Source organism: Mastigoproctus giganteus, chromosome 10, assembly GCF_048544385.1.
Source record: "Mastigoproctus giganteus isolate SK-2022 chromosome 10, ASM4854438v1, whole genome shotgun sequence".
NCBI lineage: Eukaryota > Metazoa > Arthropoda > Arachnida > Uropygi > Thelyphonidae > Mastigoproctus > Mastigoproctus giganteus.
Window position 1 is genome coordinate 197,153,199 of NC_143584.1, and position 16,879 is coordinate 197,170,077.

Sequence of the window (16,879 nt, forward strand, 5' to 3'; positions counted from 1 at the left end):
AGCTGGTTTATGATTGGTTAAACTCCCACGTGATAATTATAGCATTTCAGTTGCCTTTTAGCCGTGGGGTTGATATCATTACAATTTCTGTATCTTCAAATGGATTGCTCGTGTTGGTTTTGTGAATTTTCAACCCTCCATTCAGATTCTTGTGTTGTTGTTATTAAAGTGGAGAAGAAACGTCCTGAATTGATAAAATATTCGCAGCAAAAGGAAGACAACGTGTCAAGGATTGTGGCTCTGGGTAACGTACAATTTCAAATTCAAACCATTCTCGTTCAGCTATGTGTGGGTAAAAATTTCGCTCACTGGAAAGACAAAATGTGAACTCTAATAAAACTAGATGAGCGGAAAACTATGTAAATAAGTTAAATTTAATTGCTAAGTACTTAAACTTAGCATCACCGGTCTATTTTTGTGGAGCTCAAAATTTTTTCCATACTGTAAATGCTGAACACTTTCTGGAACTATGATTGAAAACTTCATACGGGAAAACAAAAAAATGGATTGTTCTCATAACAGTATGCAATCTGAATTGAGATTTTATTATTAGTAAAGACCTGTGCGGTCTCTTTAGAATTCCGATAAAAGCTCGTTTAACCCGTGTCTGCAATGAAGATTTTAGAATTTTAACCAGAATAGTAAGAATGTTATACAGCTTGGGAGTTACGATGTTTACCTTGTAATTTTCACACAACCTGTGGTAAATTTATTTTAACTTTTTAAATTTCCCCTTAAACTTCAACCATTTTAAATTAATTTCGAACTTTATAATTATGAAAAAACACATTAATTGCATTCAAGTAATAACACTAATCAAATTATAACTGTGTTCGAAATAAAGAGAACCAGTGAAATCTTGCCATGAATGAGTTTGACTGTTCGTTATACGGCAAACAACAATATTCACAAGGATGTTCATGTACAAATTTATTCAAATCTATTCGAAAGCAACTGTAGTTCAGTATTCCAAACAAAAAAGGTCATCCGTTAAAATCTGTCTTCATTAAAAATTATATTGAAAATCACTTTCAAATCACAAAATACCATTGATTTGTTCATGATACTTTAAAAAATACCATCGACGTTCAAATAATACCATTGATTTCTTCATGAATACTTTAATTATGTTCAAATAATGCCATTGATTTGTTCATGAATACTTTAAAAAATACCATTGGTTAAAAATATTGGTCATGAATACTTTAAAAATACCATTGATTTGTTCATGAATACTTTAAAAATACCATTGATTTGTTCATGAATACTTTAAAGTAAAAACAATTCAAAATAGCACTAATTAATTTATTGCCTAAAAATAACATTATCATGGGAAGGATTCACGTGATTGGTGATGTCATCACAATCAAAGATTCAACATCTGTGTGCGGGGGGTGGAGAGGGTGGAATACTGCCCTTGGTCTATGGCAGTGCCACCTAGCGGCGACCGTCGCAACCAAAATCGGTTCAAAGTGTTTCGGGGGTGGGTCGAAAGACCACACGCTTTGAAATTCTGTTCAAAGTGTTTCGATGACAGTGCCACCTAGTGGCGGGGTTGGGTCGACGGACCACCCGCTGACAAATTCTGTTCAAAGTGTTTTGGGGTGGGGGAGGGGGGAAGTCGCCAGACCACCCGCTGTGCAATTCTGTTCAAAGTGCCTCCCCTCCTACTGGTGTCCTGTCGATAAGTTATTGAACAATTCGTTTCAGTGATAGGGAGTATTATAATTCCACTATATGATTTTATTTCAATACATATGGGCCGTTGAGACGGGGAGAATTTACTTAGAAAATTCAGAGGCCACCACGGAATTCTGCTTCTTAATTTGATTTAAAAAATAAAAATTAATTATAAATTATCCAAATGAATAAAGTGCTAAAATATATGGGTAACGGATGTTACTTTAAGAGAAATTCATCAGAAATATGGAGATATTTTAGTTCATACATATTTAAACATATTTAAAGGAAGCAGTAATCGAAACAATTCAATTCATAGATATGGCTTATTTTTGTTTTTATTTAATGCATTTCATTGTTCTAAAAGAATTCATAGTCACACAACTGTTACCTGTATACGAATTTTAATCATACAATTTGAACTGGTAGAAAATCTAGAAGTGTTCGTTTTTCTGAGGACTTCTTACCAGTTTCTAGAGCTAAAATATTTATCATTGGGACTAATAATGCAGAGCTGTTTTTTATGAGAATCTTTTTTTTTTCTAGGAGCTTCTTTAGCAATGAAAACCAGCTGAAGGATGTGTCTCTTGTATACAAACTGAGATGGTTTTAGATATATTTCTCACACAATCCACTGACTGTCGTGATGAATGGTTGTCTCGAGTATGAAAACAAATATCTCTTATCAGAGGCCTATTTTTTGAAAACGTTTCATGACAAATTGGAAAGGTGAAAGAGTTTTTCTCATTACAAATCTAGACACGGGTTGTCAGTTCAGGCACTTTTCGCAGGTTTCTGAACGTCAAGATCTGATATCAAAGTATTTCCACAGAAATTGTGATTTTCGTTTAATAAGAACATTCATGAATCAAAGATTTCTTCTTGATATATAGAATAAGACCTTGATATGCTTTATATAAACGTCTTAACAGGTTTGATAGTTGAAAGGTAATTTTGTGTGTACTCTTTCATGTGATTGCTGAATTTTCCGAGGGAACTGATCCTTACAGATTGGAGAACTGAAAAGGTTTTGAATGAAGCCATAAATACATTTTGAGACGCGTTCTTCCATAAAACGTCCTCTAATAAGTAGGTCAACAGAAGTTTCTTCAGTGTGAACTCAAGTAGTTTTTGAACTCTCCTCTTTCTGAAAACTTCTCGTAGATTGGACAGCTGAAAGGTTTTACCTCAGTATGAACCTTGAAATGTCTCATGAAACTTTCTTTTTGCGAAAACGTCCTACATGTTAAACATCTGAATGGTCTTTCTCTAGTATGTAGTATCACATGATCCTTGAGGTGTCCTTTATTTGAGAACTTTTTCACGCAGATTGTACAACTAAAAGGTTTTCTCCAGAATTAACCACAGACGGTATTTCAGGTTTGTACTAAATGACAACTTCTTCCTCAGAGGTTGGACGGCTTAAAGGTTTTTCTCCAATACGAACTGTGAGATGAGTTTAAGGTTTACTCTATGTCAGAACTTCTCACAGGTTGGACAGGTGAAAGGCTTTCTCCACTATGAATTCTGAGGTATGGTGTAAAGTCTCCGCTCTGTCACTAACCTGTGAACTTTTTTTCACAGGTTGGTCAGCTAGAGGGTTTTTATTTGGTATGAACTCTGAGATGGATTTGAAGTTGGTGTTTCTGTGAGAACTTTTTCTCACAGGTTGAACAGCTGAAAGGTTTTTCTCCACTATGAATTCTGAGATGGGTTTTAAGGTGTGCTCTTTGTGAGAATTTTTTCTCACAGGTTGGACAGTTGAAAGGTTTTTCTTTAGTATGAACTCGGAGATGAACTTGTAGTTCGCCTTTCCGTGAAAACTTCTTCTCACAGGTTGGACAGGTGAAAGGTTTTTCTTTGGTATTAATTGTGAGATGGATTTGAGGTTCGTCTTTCAATGAGAAGTTCTTCTCACAGGGTAGACAGGTCAAAGGTTTTTCTTCACTATGAATTCTGAGGTGTTTTGTAAGGTTTCCCCTTTGTGAGAACTTCTTCCCACATGTTGGACAGCTGAAAGGTTTTTCTTTGGTATGAGCTCTGAGATGGATTTGGAGGTCGTCTTTCCGTAAGAACTTTTTCTCACAGGTTGGGCAGCTGAAAGGTTTTTCTCCACTATGAATTCTGAGGTGTGTTGCAAGATATCCTCTCTGTGAGAACTTCTTATCACAGGTTGAACAGCTGAAAGGTTTTTCACCAGTATGAATTCGGAGGTGTGTTTTAAGGGTTCCACTCTCTGAGAACTTGTTCTCACAGGTTGAACAGCTGTAAGGTTTTTCTCCCCTATGAATTCTGAGGTGTCTTGAGAGGACTCCTCTCAGTGAGAATTTCTTCTCACAGGTTGGACAGCTGAAAGGTTTTTCTTTGGTATGAACTCTGAAATGCAAACGGAGGTCGTCTTTCCGTAAGAACGTTTTCTCACAGGTTGAACAGCTGAAAGGTTTTTCTCCACTATGAATTCTGAGGTGTGTTGCAAGATATCCTCTCTGTGAAAACTTCTTATCACAGGTTGGACAGCTGAAAGGTTTTTCTTTGGTATGAACTCTGAGATGGATTTGGAGGTCGTCTTTCCGTAAGAACTTTTTCTCGCAGGTTGGACAGCTGAAAGGTTTTTCTCCGCTATGAATTCTGAGGTGTGTTGCAAGGTTTCCCCTCTGTGAGAACTTCTTCTCACAGGTTGGACAGATGAAGGGTTTTTCTCCAGTATGAATTCGGAGGTGTGCTTTGAGAGTTCCACTCTCTGAGAACTTCTTCCCACAGATTGGACAGTTGAAGGGTTTTTCTTTGGTATGAACTCTCAGATGCATTTGGAGGTCGTCTTTCCGTAAGAACATTTGCTCACAGGTTGGACAGCTGAAAGGTTTTCCTCCACTATGAATTTGGGGGTGTGCTGTATGGGTTATTCTCTCTGAGAAATTCTTATCACACATTGGACAAAAATGTTTTTCTCCACTATGAACTTGGAGGTGTCTTGTGAGGTACCCCTCTGTGGGAATTTTTTCTCACAGGTTGGACAGCTGAAGGGTTTTTATCCAGTATGAATGCCGAAATGGATTTGGAGTTCTCTCCGTTTATGAAATATTTATGAATTATAAATATGTTCATAAATCTCCGTTTATAAATTATTTTTATGAAATATATCTTTCATACGAAACTCATACCAGAAATGTTATGAAATATATCTTTTATAAGAAACTCATAGGCAGCTGGAAGGTTTTCGGCAAAGTGAACTTTGAGATGACTTAAGACTTCCGATTTCTGAGAATTCTTTAACATAGATTTAACAGCTGAAAGGTTAATCTTTATTATGCTCTCTGAGGTATGTTTCAAGATGTATTCTCTGTGATAACTTCTTCCAAGAAGTTTTACAAACAAAATATCTGTCCTCCTCAGAAGCGAGAAATGGGTTTTAAGAGCTCTTCTTCCTTTGAGCGTCTTACCTCAAGTTTTACAGCACATGCATTTGTCAATATTGCTAATTGGTGAATGACCTTAGTGATAGATAGCTATATCGAATATCACAGAACTACAAAGCTTATTCTTAGGAAGACGTTGAATATTTTGTTTTTTAGTGGTTTGGTTAAAACTCTTTGCCAATGAGAATTCTCCCTTTACTACTTTGTGTGAGATCATCTCAGAAGAAATACTCGCACTGGTTAAAATTTTCACTCTGTTATGAACATATCTGCGGAAATTTTACTTCTGAAAAACTGTATACTAATATTTTTTTTATGATTTGGACTCAAAACTGTGTTTAGATTAAATTCAAATTAATCCTAACAGCAAGCATCATAATTTTTTTTTAATTGATTGACTAGACGTATGTGTTTTTAGACATATTCCTTCAGCTTACTTCATGATTCAAGTTGAATATCTTCATAATTGTTCAAAAGGGTTTCTTCTGTGGAAGAAAATATGTATAAATATCTTTTGTCACCAACATTCTTTATGATGTGATTTGATTATAACTATATGGTAGTTTGACACATAAGGTGTCGTAACTTTTGCGTAATATTCTTGATTGGTGTTACTTACATTGTACCATTTATGTTCATTTGTCAGGTCCTGCAGGTGTACGGTCTACAGAAATCTTATTAGAATATTCAAACCAGATGCTCAGTTTTGAATCTTTCCTTTAGAATTATATGGAGGTTTTCGATTATTAGAAATCTTCACTCTGTTCTAAATACTTTCTTCTTCAAAAGTGTGTCTTCAATTCATTTTCTAGTGATCTTGTTCTTTCTATTAACAGGTTTCGAGTGGGATGTTTCTATTAATATGCCACGTTTCCTAAAAAATAAAAAATAAAATAAATGCCATTTTCAATAAAGCTATATACACTCACCAGCCAAAGACTTTGAAACCTTTATTCAATATCTAGGAAGACCCACCTTTTTCCCAAATAGGAGGTTGTGAACTTCGTGGCATGGATTTCACTAAATCTTTTATGGAGACTAGCCTTCCTGACTTTGACCAAACTTTCATAAAGATGTTTGTTGTATTGTGATTTGCAGGGAACTGTGAGGCCGAATTACTCTAACCAACATATCCCTGACATTTTCAGTTTGAGTCAGATGTAAAGTATGATATGGTCAGAACAGACCATGGAAATATTTGGAATCTCTTTAAAAGTTATGAGGTTACATGGCTTGCTAATTATATGACTGGACCCAGTTTTCAGCAATAGAAGCTATCTCTTGTTATTCGATATCATAACAGCACCTCCATCCGATTGAATGGTGGAAATCATTAAGTTGGGTGCTTGACTTCATGGTATTCGTGCCAGTCGCGTAACTATGGCAATTCAGCCAATGCGATGCATTGGGGCCCACGTTCGAAGCGGGGCCCACTGCCCTCCTGCCCGATACAGAAAACAATGAGTACAAATCCAAGTTTTCCAGTTATGTTTATGTATGATAAAATTTTATGTCGACGAACAATAATTTTTTTAACATGAAATTGTGAACATGTTATTGTTAGCTAGCTGCACAGCACAAGCGAAACTGCAGTGAATATAGGTGAAATGGTATTAGCATAGCTGCTGCTTCTAGGACAATATTTAAAGACTTGTGAGTGCAGGGGACAAAGTTAAATAGTGGCACACTTATAGGGGGTCATAATTATTGAGTATATTATTACTCAATATTTTCAATATTTTCAGGGGGTTCCACAGTAAACGTTGCATTCTGGGCACACTTTTTATAGTTACGACACTGATTCGTGCCATACTTTCACACGACCACTGGTTTAAATAAGGGTAAATTAATGCATGTTCTTTATCTACAGCATGTTCTTTATCTACAGATCCTCAGTCCTCTTTTCGTGTAGGCGGCAAGCAAATTGTTCGAATTTCAAAAGAAAGAAATCACTTTCGTATAAGCTCACGTCAACCAAATCGCAGATTGTTTCAATTCCCTCCGCATAGTTCAATTGGAAATGGGCCATTTTCCTTGAATATTTGAATTTTTCTAACATTTTCTGCCCTGGACCTTCTATTCTGGTTTAATTTTAAGCCACACAACTGGCTTAAAATTCATGTGGTCTCTTTCTTAAGATTACCGTATTTCGGTCTCATGTATTCCTTTTAGAGTTATTTTCTGCTTTTGTCTTCCACTCATTTTACTGTTTTGAGATGATTGCTTCCGACACCCCAGTGATTTCTTACGTTTCCCTGAAGTGTGACCCCTGCTAAACACCATCCAAGAAAAACAGCTTTCTGAAAATCGGAAACATCATCTGACTTGCGCATGATAGGAACGACTATGCGGCCCCAGGAAAGCGCAGAGTATTTATATGTTACAAGGAACTCTTGTTAATGCCAAGAGGCAACTTACATTCTCATAACTTGCGTTTAATTATCTACTTATACCAATTGCAAAAGATTTCTAATATTTTGGCCAATGAGTGAAAATTTTCTATATTTCTTTTTTTCATATATAATATAATATATTTGGTTTTGTATATTAAAACTAATTTTTGTTAATACTGTATTTGGTTATCTAAACATGGTCTGAATTCATGCATGTACAACGATAAATTATTTTTAACTGTCATTACATAAACGGAAATACTTGACATCAGCACTTAATCTGTTACATTATCTAGAATAGTATATTCCACCATTCACCTGCTGTTCTATTTACATGGATTTGTTAAAACTTATTAATGTACAGAAGACACCTTACTAAGGAGTTCAGGCGGAGCTTCGTTTTCCTGGATGAAGCTTGAATTGATTTAATTAGCAAAAATATTTTTTGACCTGACATGGCAATTCTGGTGGAGCTAAGTTTCTATGTCATGATATTAAAATATAGAAAAATCAAGAATCTCTTATTTGCTGAATACGTAAAAAATTAAGGGCTTTCTACTCACAAACCAAACGGAATAATCATTAAATGTAAAAGAGATGAAAGAAAAGGTCAACACAAGATCTAAATTTCATAATAGAGATTCCAACCAAATGAGTAAACAACGCCAATCTTATACACTGTCCAGTCGAAATATCATGATCTATTATTGGGTATATTCTCCTTTATCCATGATTACTTTCCACAGTGTGAAACATGATCAATAAGTTGCGGTCGTGCAACCAAAACCAATTGGTAAATAGGTTTAGGACCAATAGCTTGCGGACCTACGCTTTCTGGAATTCGGCGGGTGTTCAGTGATTTTCAAATAAAGATTCACAGAGAAATAATGGGTAAATGGGGAGACAGTTATGTAATCACTCTTTACTGTCTCTCTTGAAATAAGATTATCACAGGCAGAACGATAAAACATTCACTGCAAGGAGTACTGACATAAAAGTGAAAGAGGACGTATTGACCAAAAATTCAGACCTAATAGTACAGATCGATGCAAAATTCGGAATACAAGGGAATTGGAAAAAATCAACGCTACACCTCGGATTCTGATATGAACAAACATGAATACCAATTAACAGAACTTCTCTCTCCGATTTATAGGGCCCTTTGTGAGATCCAACAGGAGAACAATAAATTAAGAGAGCAAAATATTAAAATCATTAGGAATCCGAAATTATTATATAAAAAAATTAAATACAATACTGGCCCAACTACAATTAAGAGACAGAAGAAGTGACAAACACAATGCAATACGGAAGAAAATAACGATGTGGAGAGAGCAGCATTCATGGATAACTAAATTGCAGAGTGATATGGATAGAAAAGTAAGAAATGATAGGAATAATACTGCCAAAACGAGGGCGGCAAGACACCAGAGTGACTAAGAGTGTCAGGATCCGACATCTACACTCAGAAAGACTCCATGTCTAGGCCTGGGACAAGAACAGACCGCGCCAAAGCTTGTCCTCTTTCTCCCAATCCTCATTACAACCCGAAGAACACATCAATGACAGAAATAGATGTTGGTCATAATAGGCAACCGACGTTCGCGCAGATTGCAGCCCTCCCCCTGAAATCACAGCAGCAAAACGCGATAACGGAATCTGCTCCATGGATGCCTTTCCACACAACAACGAATCACTTTAGATAACAATAACATTGACTATAATCATTAAAAAAGGGGAAGCAATGATAAGACATTGCTTCCCCTTTTTTAATGATTGACTGAGACCGCGAACAGAACTGAGACCGCGCCGAAACGTACATCAGGACACTGTAAGAGTCTAACGGATAGATTCAGCATAACCTCTGTAGAAACCAGAGGAAAAATATTTATATGTCCAAGCCTTATTAAAGAAATGTGGGACAAAGAAATAGGGATAAATGTAAAGGTTAAGCAAATCTGCACAAGACATCCGGCATACGCGTTTTCATAATCTCCTGCCCAGTAAACAGGGAAGCGGTTCGCTTGAAAAGAAACATCTGGCCAGTTGGAATGATAATGAAGCAATACAGAGAAAGGGTTGGTAAGCCCACAAGCAGAAACAATGCAGCGAACTTCCGAATAGCCCAATAGCAAATCAACAACCAACTTAACTGACAAATGAATCTAACCAGATTATTATATTCCTTCAAATTCTAAGAAGCATATAGAATAAGCTGCACACTCTACAAAGCTTTTCCTTAATTTGGAGAAGGACTGTATATGCTTAGTAGAAACTTGGCTCCAAAATAACAGGAACCTCTACGCCCACTCCTTCGGTTATAATTACATCACAAACGGAAGGGAAAATAAAGGGGAGTTGGTGTAATGATTCTGTTCAAGAATGGATCCATGGTAGTCAATGAACAAGGGCGCAATCTAAAAATTTAGAGGCTTTCATTGCCACATTCGGTATGGAAACGAGGAAATTTCAACTAGGCAAAATATACTTACCACCGGAGCACGCTAAAGAAAACAGAGCGCTCTAGAGATCCTTACGTGGCTTATCTCAAACCTGAGCACGAATACCGATATATGGGGAACCTAAATATGTCACTACCAAAACACAGGGAAGCAAAAATTGTGTTGAATGACACAACGCAAGCTTTAAATATGAACCAACTGAAAACATCAGCAACAAGAGGATCTCAGTGCTTGGACTTGATTTATTACAACATTCCTGATATAAGTTTAACGATAACAACATGAAATTTGCATCAGATCATCAACCACTCACATTTGAAGCCACTTTATGAAGAAACCGAGACATCCAATAAACAGGTCCGCATTTGAAAAGTGAGACAAATATAATCTTCTCAACAAAATATATTAAAAATGACATCATTCTAAAACACCTGCTTGAATATAACTGGCAAAGCCTATAGAAAAGTAAGAAATGAAACTTTTTGAGAACCGATGTTGCCTTATCAGCATTCTCGCAATCACTCTTGCACAGAGCTCAAGAAGGAGCATCTAAGGAAATAAAAGTGTCAGATAGGGAAAATCAGGTTTAGCCCAACATCAAAAGTAATTTTCAAAAATAAACAAAACTTGTATAGGAAATAGTAGTAGTAGTAGTGGCATGTGATGCAAGAAAGCAAATGTATGAGCTTATGCAGCATCAGCCAAAAAAAAAAAAAAAAAAAAAAAAAATCACACCATTCCCTCCAAATGCCTTTCCAGTTCCTCCTTAAATTTATTCAACCTATCAACTTCCACAACGACAGATGGAAGTTTGTTCAGCAATTAACCGCCCGCTCGCTAAAGGCAAATTTCCGCACATCTATTATACATCTGTCCTTTCGTAATTTGAATTTATGCCCCCTCAGGTTCGTAATCTGAACAAGTGGAAGGATCCCATCAGAATTCAGCATGCTGAACCAATTCAAGGCCTTATACTCCTCAATGAGATCACCGCGCAGGTGCCTAGTCTCCAGCCACTGCAATTTGCAGAATTTAAGCCTCTCTTGATAAGAGGATCCCTTCATTCCCCTCACCAATCTTGTTGCCCTTCTCTGTACACGCTCAAGTAAATCTACATCCTTCCTAAAATGATGTCTCCAGACCTGTACGCAGTACTCAAGGCGTGGCCTGACCATTGCCTTATACAGAGGGATAATCACCTCCTTTTCCCTGCTAGCAAAATTCCTATATATCATTGACAAAACCCCATGACCTGCCCTGGCAGCCTGTCTGCATTGCTCAGAAAACTTCATATCTGCCTGCACAATTACTCCCAGGTCTTTTTCATTTTCTACCACCTTAAGTGTAGTACCACACAGTTGGTACGTTTCTCTGGGGTTACTTCTACCCATATGCAGTACTTTGCATTTGTCAAGGTTAAACTTCAGTTGCCACTTCTTAGCCCATCTGCCCAAATTATCTAGATCCTGTTGCAGTAGCACACTGCCATTACTGTCATTAACAACCCTGCCAACCTTTGTATCATCTGCAAACTTCGACATTAAGCCTGATATACCTTCATCAATATCATTGATAAATATACAAAACAACAGTGGACCTAACACCGAACCCTGTGGGACTCCACTAATAACATTAGTCCAAGAAGAGCAGCACCCATTGATTACCACCCTCTGTCTTCCCGCACTTAACCATCCTTTTATCCATTGGAAAAAAACTGGGCACCCAGAGGATCATGTCCGGTACAAACAAGAAAGAGCATGTTTCATGAAGGTTAAGAAGCGGGCACACCTTGATACGGTAAAAGCAAAACTAAAAAATAGCAAAAGAATTGTCAACAAAAAAAAAGCTTCATACAAAAAATGACAGAGTAATTCAGTCCTTTAATGAATGGACTGAAGCCACCTTCGGAACACCTCAAGGAAAATCAAATTAACAGCGAAGAAAACATTAACAGAATGCAAGATGTAATTAAGAAGATTAAGGAAACTATCAACACTAACCAGATCGAGACTAACAATGAAGAATTGAAGGAAATCAGTATTAGCAGAGCCAACTTAAAAAGAGCAAACAACAGCCTCCCAAATAAAAAAATCTGTAGCTGTTACCTCATCGATATACTATTACTCATATTCCAGAGAATATTGATGGAAGATGTTTGCCCCCGAAGCTGTGGAAAAGCTACTACTTAAATCTATCCCCAAAATAGAAAATCCTAAATCTGAAAAAGACTTCAGACCAATTGCTGCTGGATGCTCTTTACAAAAAAATCTCTTTGAAGAAACAATCCTGGAAATCAATAAACACAGATATATTGCTTTAAACACAGACCAGAATGCCTGTACTCAGTACTTCCTCAGAGATCGACTATCACCAGCCTCATGGGAATGAGGATCCAGCAAACGCTAGCTAAATAACAAGGAGCACGTGGATTTCATTTTTTTTAGATGTGGCAGCCACACATGACAATATATCTATCCCAGCTCTCACAATTATTCTACGGGATTACTTTCTCATTATGGGATATGCCCTCCATTTTTAAAGAACACCCTTCGGCGCAGACAAAATTAGAGTAACAAAAAAACATGAGTGCAAATTATCAGTTTGATAAAGAAGTCCCATAAGGTGGCGTCTTGTCGACCACATATTTTGCCATAACACTAGAGCCCTTCTTAGCTCTAAACAGAAAACAATTCATCACATATGCAAATGACAATTTTTTTTTTACCTCGGAAGATGAGAAATTAGCTGACTAATGCAACCAAGTGGCTAACAAGAAAATAAAAGAACTCCACAAATATCTAGAATATATCGGGCTACACTTAAATGAAAAGAAGACTGCGCAAATGACCTTCACCAATAAAATAAATGCAAACAAAATAGAAATATATGTAAACGACATCCTTGTCCAAAAGGTTGTCACATCTTGACTTTTGACTCAAACTGGACAAAGGGCTGAACTTCTTTCCGCACAAGCATACATTCAAAAAAAAAAAAAAAAAAAACACATGCCGCGCTCTGGATAACCAAGTAGGAGCTCATCAGCATTAGACTCTAGTTTGATGTAGCAATATATCAATACATGCCTTATTCCAATTCCCCTATACGCGTCACAAATCTGGTCTTCAGCTCCTGAAGGCACTATCACGGCTTGGGCTTGAATACTGGCTCTTGAGGTGGCTAAACAGAATTTCAGCTAAGCCTTTTACAATCTCAAGATCTATATTATACTCGAATCTAGACGTCACACCCTGGAGAAAAATAATCACCACAAGAAATATAATGATGCTCGCTCAGCTCTTAACGTGGCAGCTGGATTCACTGAAAGCTCGAGAATGGATAATAACACCTGGCGATAAACAAAGATGAGTTGCAGATAAGGAACGATGACTCAGGGGTGCATTTACACAGTTGGATAGTCTAGGAAGATTCGTTCTAGCAAACACAAGCCCAGACTGCTGTCAACAAAAGGAAGCTGGAAACCATCGAGCGATCAATCGTCCTGATGGTCTCCAGAACATGCTGTACTGTTAGTATTCAAGCGCTGGAGCCCTTCTCCTGGACCTGGAAATTATCCACTGTGGGCAACTTTTCCAACTTTTCAAGGGCAGGACTTCCACCTGCCTAGACTTCACCACAAATCCAGCGAACGACCACAATGTGGAGAAGAAACGACTCCTAACCTATCTTCAATGGACCTGGCAGACCCGCTGGGCGAACTCAACCAAAGGAGCCGTCAACTGGCTTTTCAACCTGGATATCCACAGGGTTCTCCCCAAAACTCCAAACTGGTTCTCTCCCTGCTTTCTAACTTCATACCTGCTTATGAGGCATGGAGCAATCAGAGTAAAACTCTCCACCCTCGGACTGAGCATCACACCCTTATGCCACTGTCGACAACCAGAATCGTGGGAACATCTCATGCACCACTGCCAACTTTATGAAGTCTTTGATGTCTTCTAATAACTAGATTGCGCTTCGTGCCACAAAACGAAGAACATCATCTACTAGAGATTGAGGCAGCCACAAATCCCTGACCCAACATGCGTAGGATCTCTTCACCTGAAGAAGAGCATATCCACAACCACCATAAGAGTACAGTACCTGTATTCGGCCATTCTTATCACTTGAAGGTCTCTCCCAGGCATTCTGCAGTTGTATAAGTGCAACTTGCAAGCAACATAATGAAAAATTTCCTTTGTGTTTTTAAAATACTTTTTGTGCTTTTATATCTCTAAAACGTCATATTCAGTTAATCCGTACAGAACAGGTATTTTAAATTAGCTGTAATAGTACATTCCAGAAGTAACTTTTGATTTTTTTTTTTAGAAATTATTAGCGATGGATAAATTTTTAGTGAATGGAAATCAGAAGAGGCAAATTGTTAACGAGCTTGGAGAAAATGACAAAAAAAAAAAAAAAAACCCATCAACATCAAAAAAAGAAGAAAACATATCGTAAATATGATGATTATTTGGGGATGGGATTTTCATATGCTGGTACCCAAGATTGTCCTCAACCTGTGTGGCATGTGTTTTAAAATTGTCGAATGAATCAATGATGCCAAGCAAATTGCAGCGTCATTTTTCTGTGAAACACGAGAATTTATCGTCCAAAACTATGGAGTATTTTAAAAGACTGCTGGCCTCTACTAGAAAACAAGGTACAGAATTTTATAATATGGCTAAAATATCTAATAAAGCGCAAGAAGCGAGCTATTTAGTAGCCGAACTGGTGGCAAAAAACAAAAGAGAAAATCTCACCCGATTGCACAAAGTCTGATTTTACCAGCATGTCGAGTAATCGTGAAAAGTATTTTGGGAGAGGAAGCTGAAAAAAAAAAAAAAAAAATGACAGTACCACTTTCGAACAGCACAATTAGCAGGCGTATAAAAGAAATGTCCAATGATATCGTAGGACAATTTGTTCGAAATATTAATAATTTTGGGCGGCTTTTTGCATTGCAAATAGATAATTATACGGATATTAGCGGTAAAGCCAATTAATAGCATTTGTCAGGTCCATCGAAAACGACACAATTATTATTATGTAGTTGTGACGAACTCAATGAAAGAACAACCAACTATAGCAAGATATTTCCGAAGTAATCAACAATTACTGTATTTACAAAAGTGTGGTATCTTTTGTGAAAGTCGTTTTATTGCTCCTGTCATCCCGTGATGACAGGAGCCATAAAAGGATTTGTAAACTTACTAAAACAATACAATTCAAATATTACCACAACACAGTCGTACCGATTTAAAACTTGAACTTGATCAAGCGGTAAAAATGGTCAATTATATCAAAAGTAGACACACAAAAAACGTTGTTTCGGAAAATTATGCGAGGAACTGAAGACTGCATCATTTTTTATTTAATGGTTCGTTGGCTATTGAAAAGAAATGTACTTATCTGTATGTACGAGTTCCGTGAGGAAATGCTTTTTTACACTGGAACAATCAAAATTGTGATTATTTAAGTGATGAAATTTGGTGCTGTAAATTAGCTTTACTAGCAGATTTATTCGCGCAGCTTAATGAATTAAATATGAGTATGAAAAGCCCATAGGAAAATTTACTCACTTCTAATGACAAGTTGTTCGTCTTTAAAGAAAAGTTGAATATATGCAAAAAAATATGTAAATGAAAAAAATTGTTTTCCTTGACTGCCAAAACGAATTATACTAAAATAATTAATGCAATAAGCGAAACATTTCACCTGTTAAAGACAAAAATTGAACATTACTTCACATCCCTTGATACCAAAATATTTGTGCGTAAGAGACCCAATTGCAACAAGAAACCTTCTGATGTTAGAACTTAATCTTCAAGAGGAAGAACAATTGGCTGAGATCCATAGTGATCAATCGCTGAAAATTTACTTTAATAACGCTAATATCAGCAAATTAAAATATTAGAAAAATCCAAAATTAATATCCACGAATTTCGAAAAAGACATTTAGAATTTTATTGCCATTTTCCTCTTTCTACTGCGAAACAGGGTTTTCCGCTTTAAACGAGATTAAATGAAAAGAGAGAGAGGGAGACAAAAGTTGGTAAAACAGGAGCAAGTTTATTCACAATAAATCCTCGTATTAAAAAAAAAACAAAAAAAACTGTGCTTCCATCAAACCCAACCGTCTCACTGCTCAAAATGTTATAATTGTATATTTGTTTGTTTTTATATTTAAATGTTATTTTTTTTACATATTTTCTTTTAAATTTCATGTCTGTTTTTTAAATACATTAATTTTTCTTTAAATTTCATGCAATTCATGTAAGTTCAGAAAATAACATTGCAATATTAAAACAAAAATAAGTTTAAACAAATTTAAAACAAATAATAAGTGTACTATTAAATATACCCAACAGAAATAACTTGCAGTTTGTGAATATATATATATATGAGAATAATAGTGATTGTAGTGTGCCGCAAAATTTTAGCATCTTTAAAAGTGTGCCGCAAAACGAAAAGGTTAAGAAACACTGAATTACTATTTGTTTCAAATATGGCCGGTAATGAAAAACTGAAGCTTTTGGTAATAGACAAAAGTAAATAACCCCGATGTACCAAAGGGGTAAAGTCGTTAGAGTTGGATTACAACAAAAAATCTTGAATGACAAGCGAAATTTTTGAGCAGTGGATTTTAAATTTCGATAAAGAAAGATGATGAAAGAAAACAAAAATTGCGTTGATTTTCGACAACTGTGCTGCCCAGCTTTACTCAGTAATTTCGAAACTTAGAAGTGTGAGGCTTGTTTTCTTCCTTCTGAAAATTCGTCTTAACTGTAGCTAATGGACCATGGCATTATCAAGAATTTGAAAATGACCTACCGAAGGAGCATACTGAAAAAAATTATACTGAGAATAGAAGCCAGCCAACCACCCTAAAGATTTTGTTATAGAATTGGAGAAAGAGTGGAGGCAAGAT

General features: G+C 36.5%; 1 protein-coding gene across 1 annotated transcript; it reads right to left on the reverse strand.

Moving 5' to 3' along the window:
* Positions 1-2,231: 2,231 nt before the first annotated feature.
* Positions 2,232-4,738, reverse strand: LOC150079738 (uncharacterized). The gene has a single exon (XM_090382420.1). It carries the CDS (start codon positions 4,608-4,610, stop codon positions 3,285-3,287), a length of 1,326 nt encoding a protein of 441 aa, XP_090238546.1. The 5' UTR covers positions 4,611-4,738; the 3' UTR covers positions 2,232-3,284.
* Between the last annotated feature and the right edge of the window lie 12,141 nt (positions 4,739-16,879).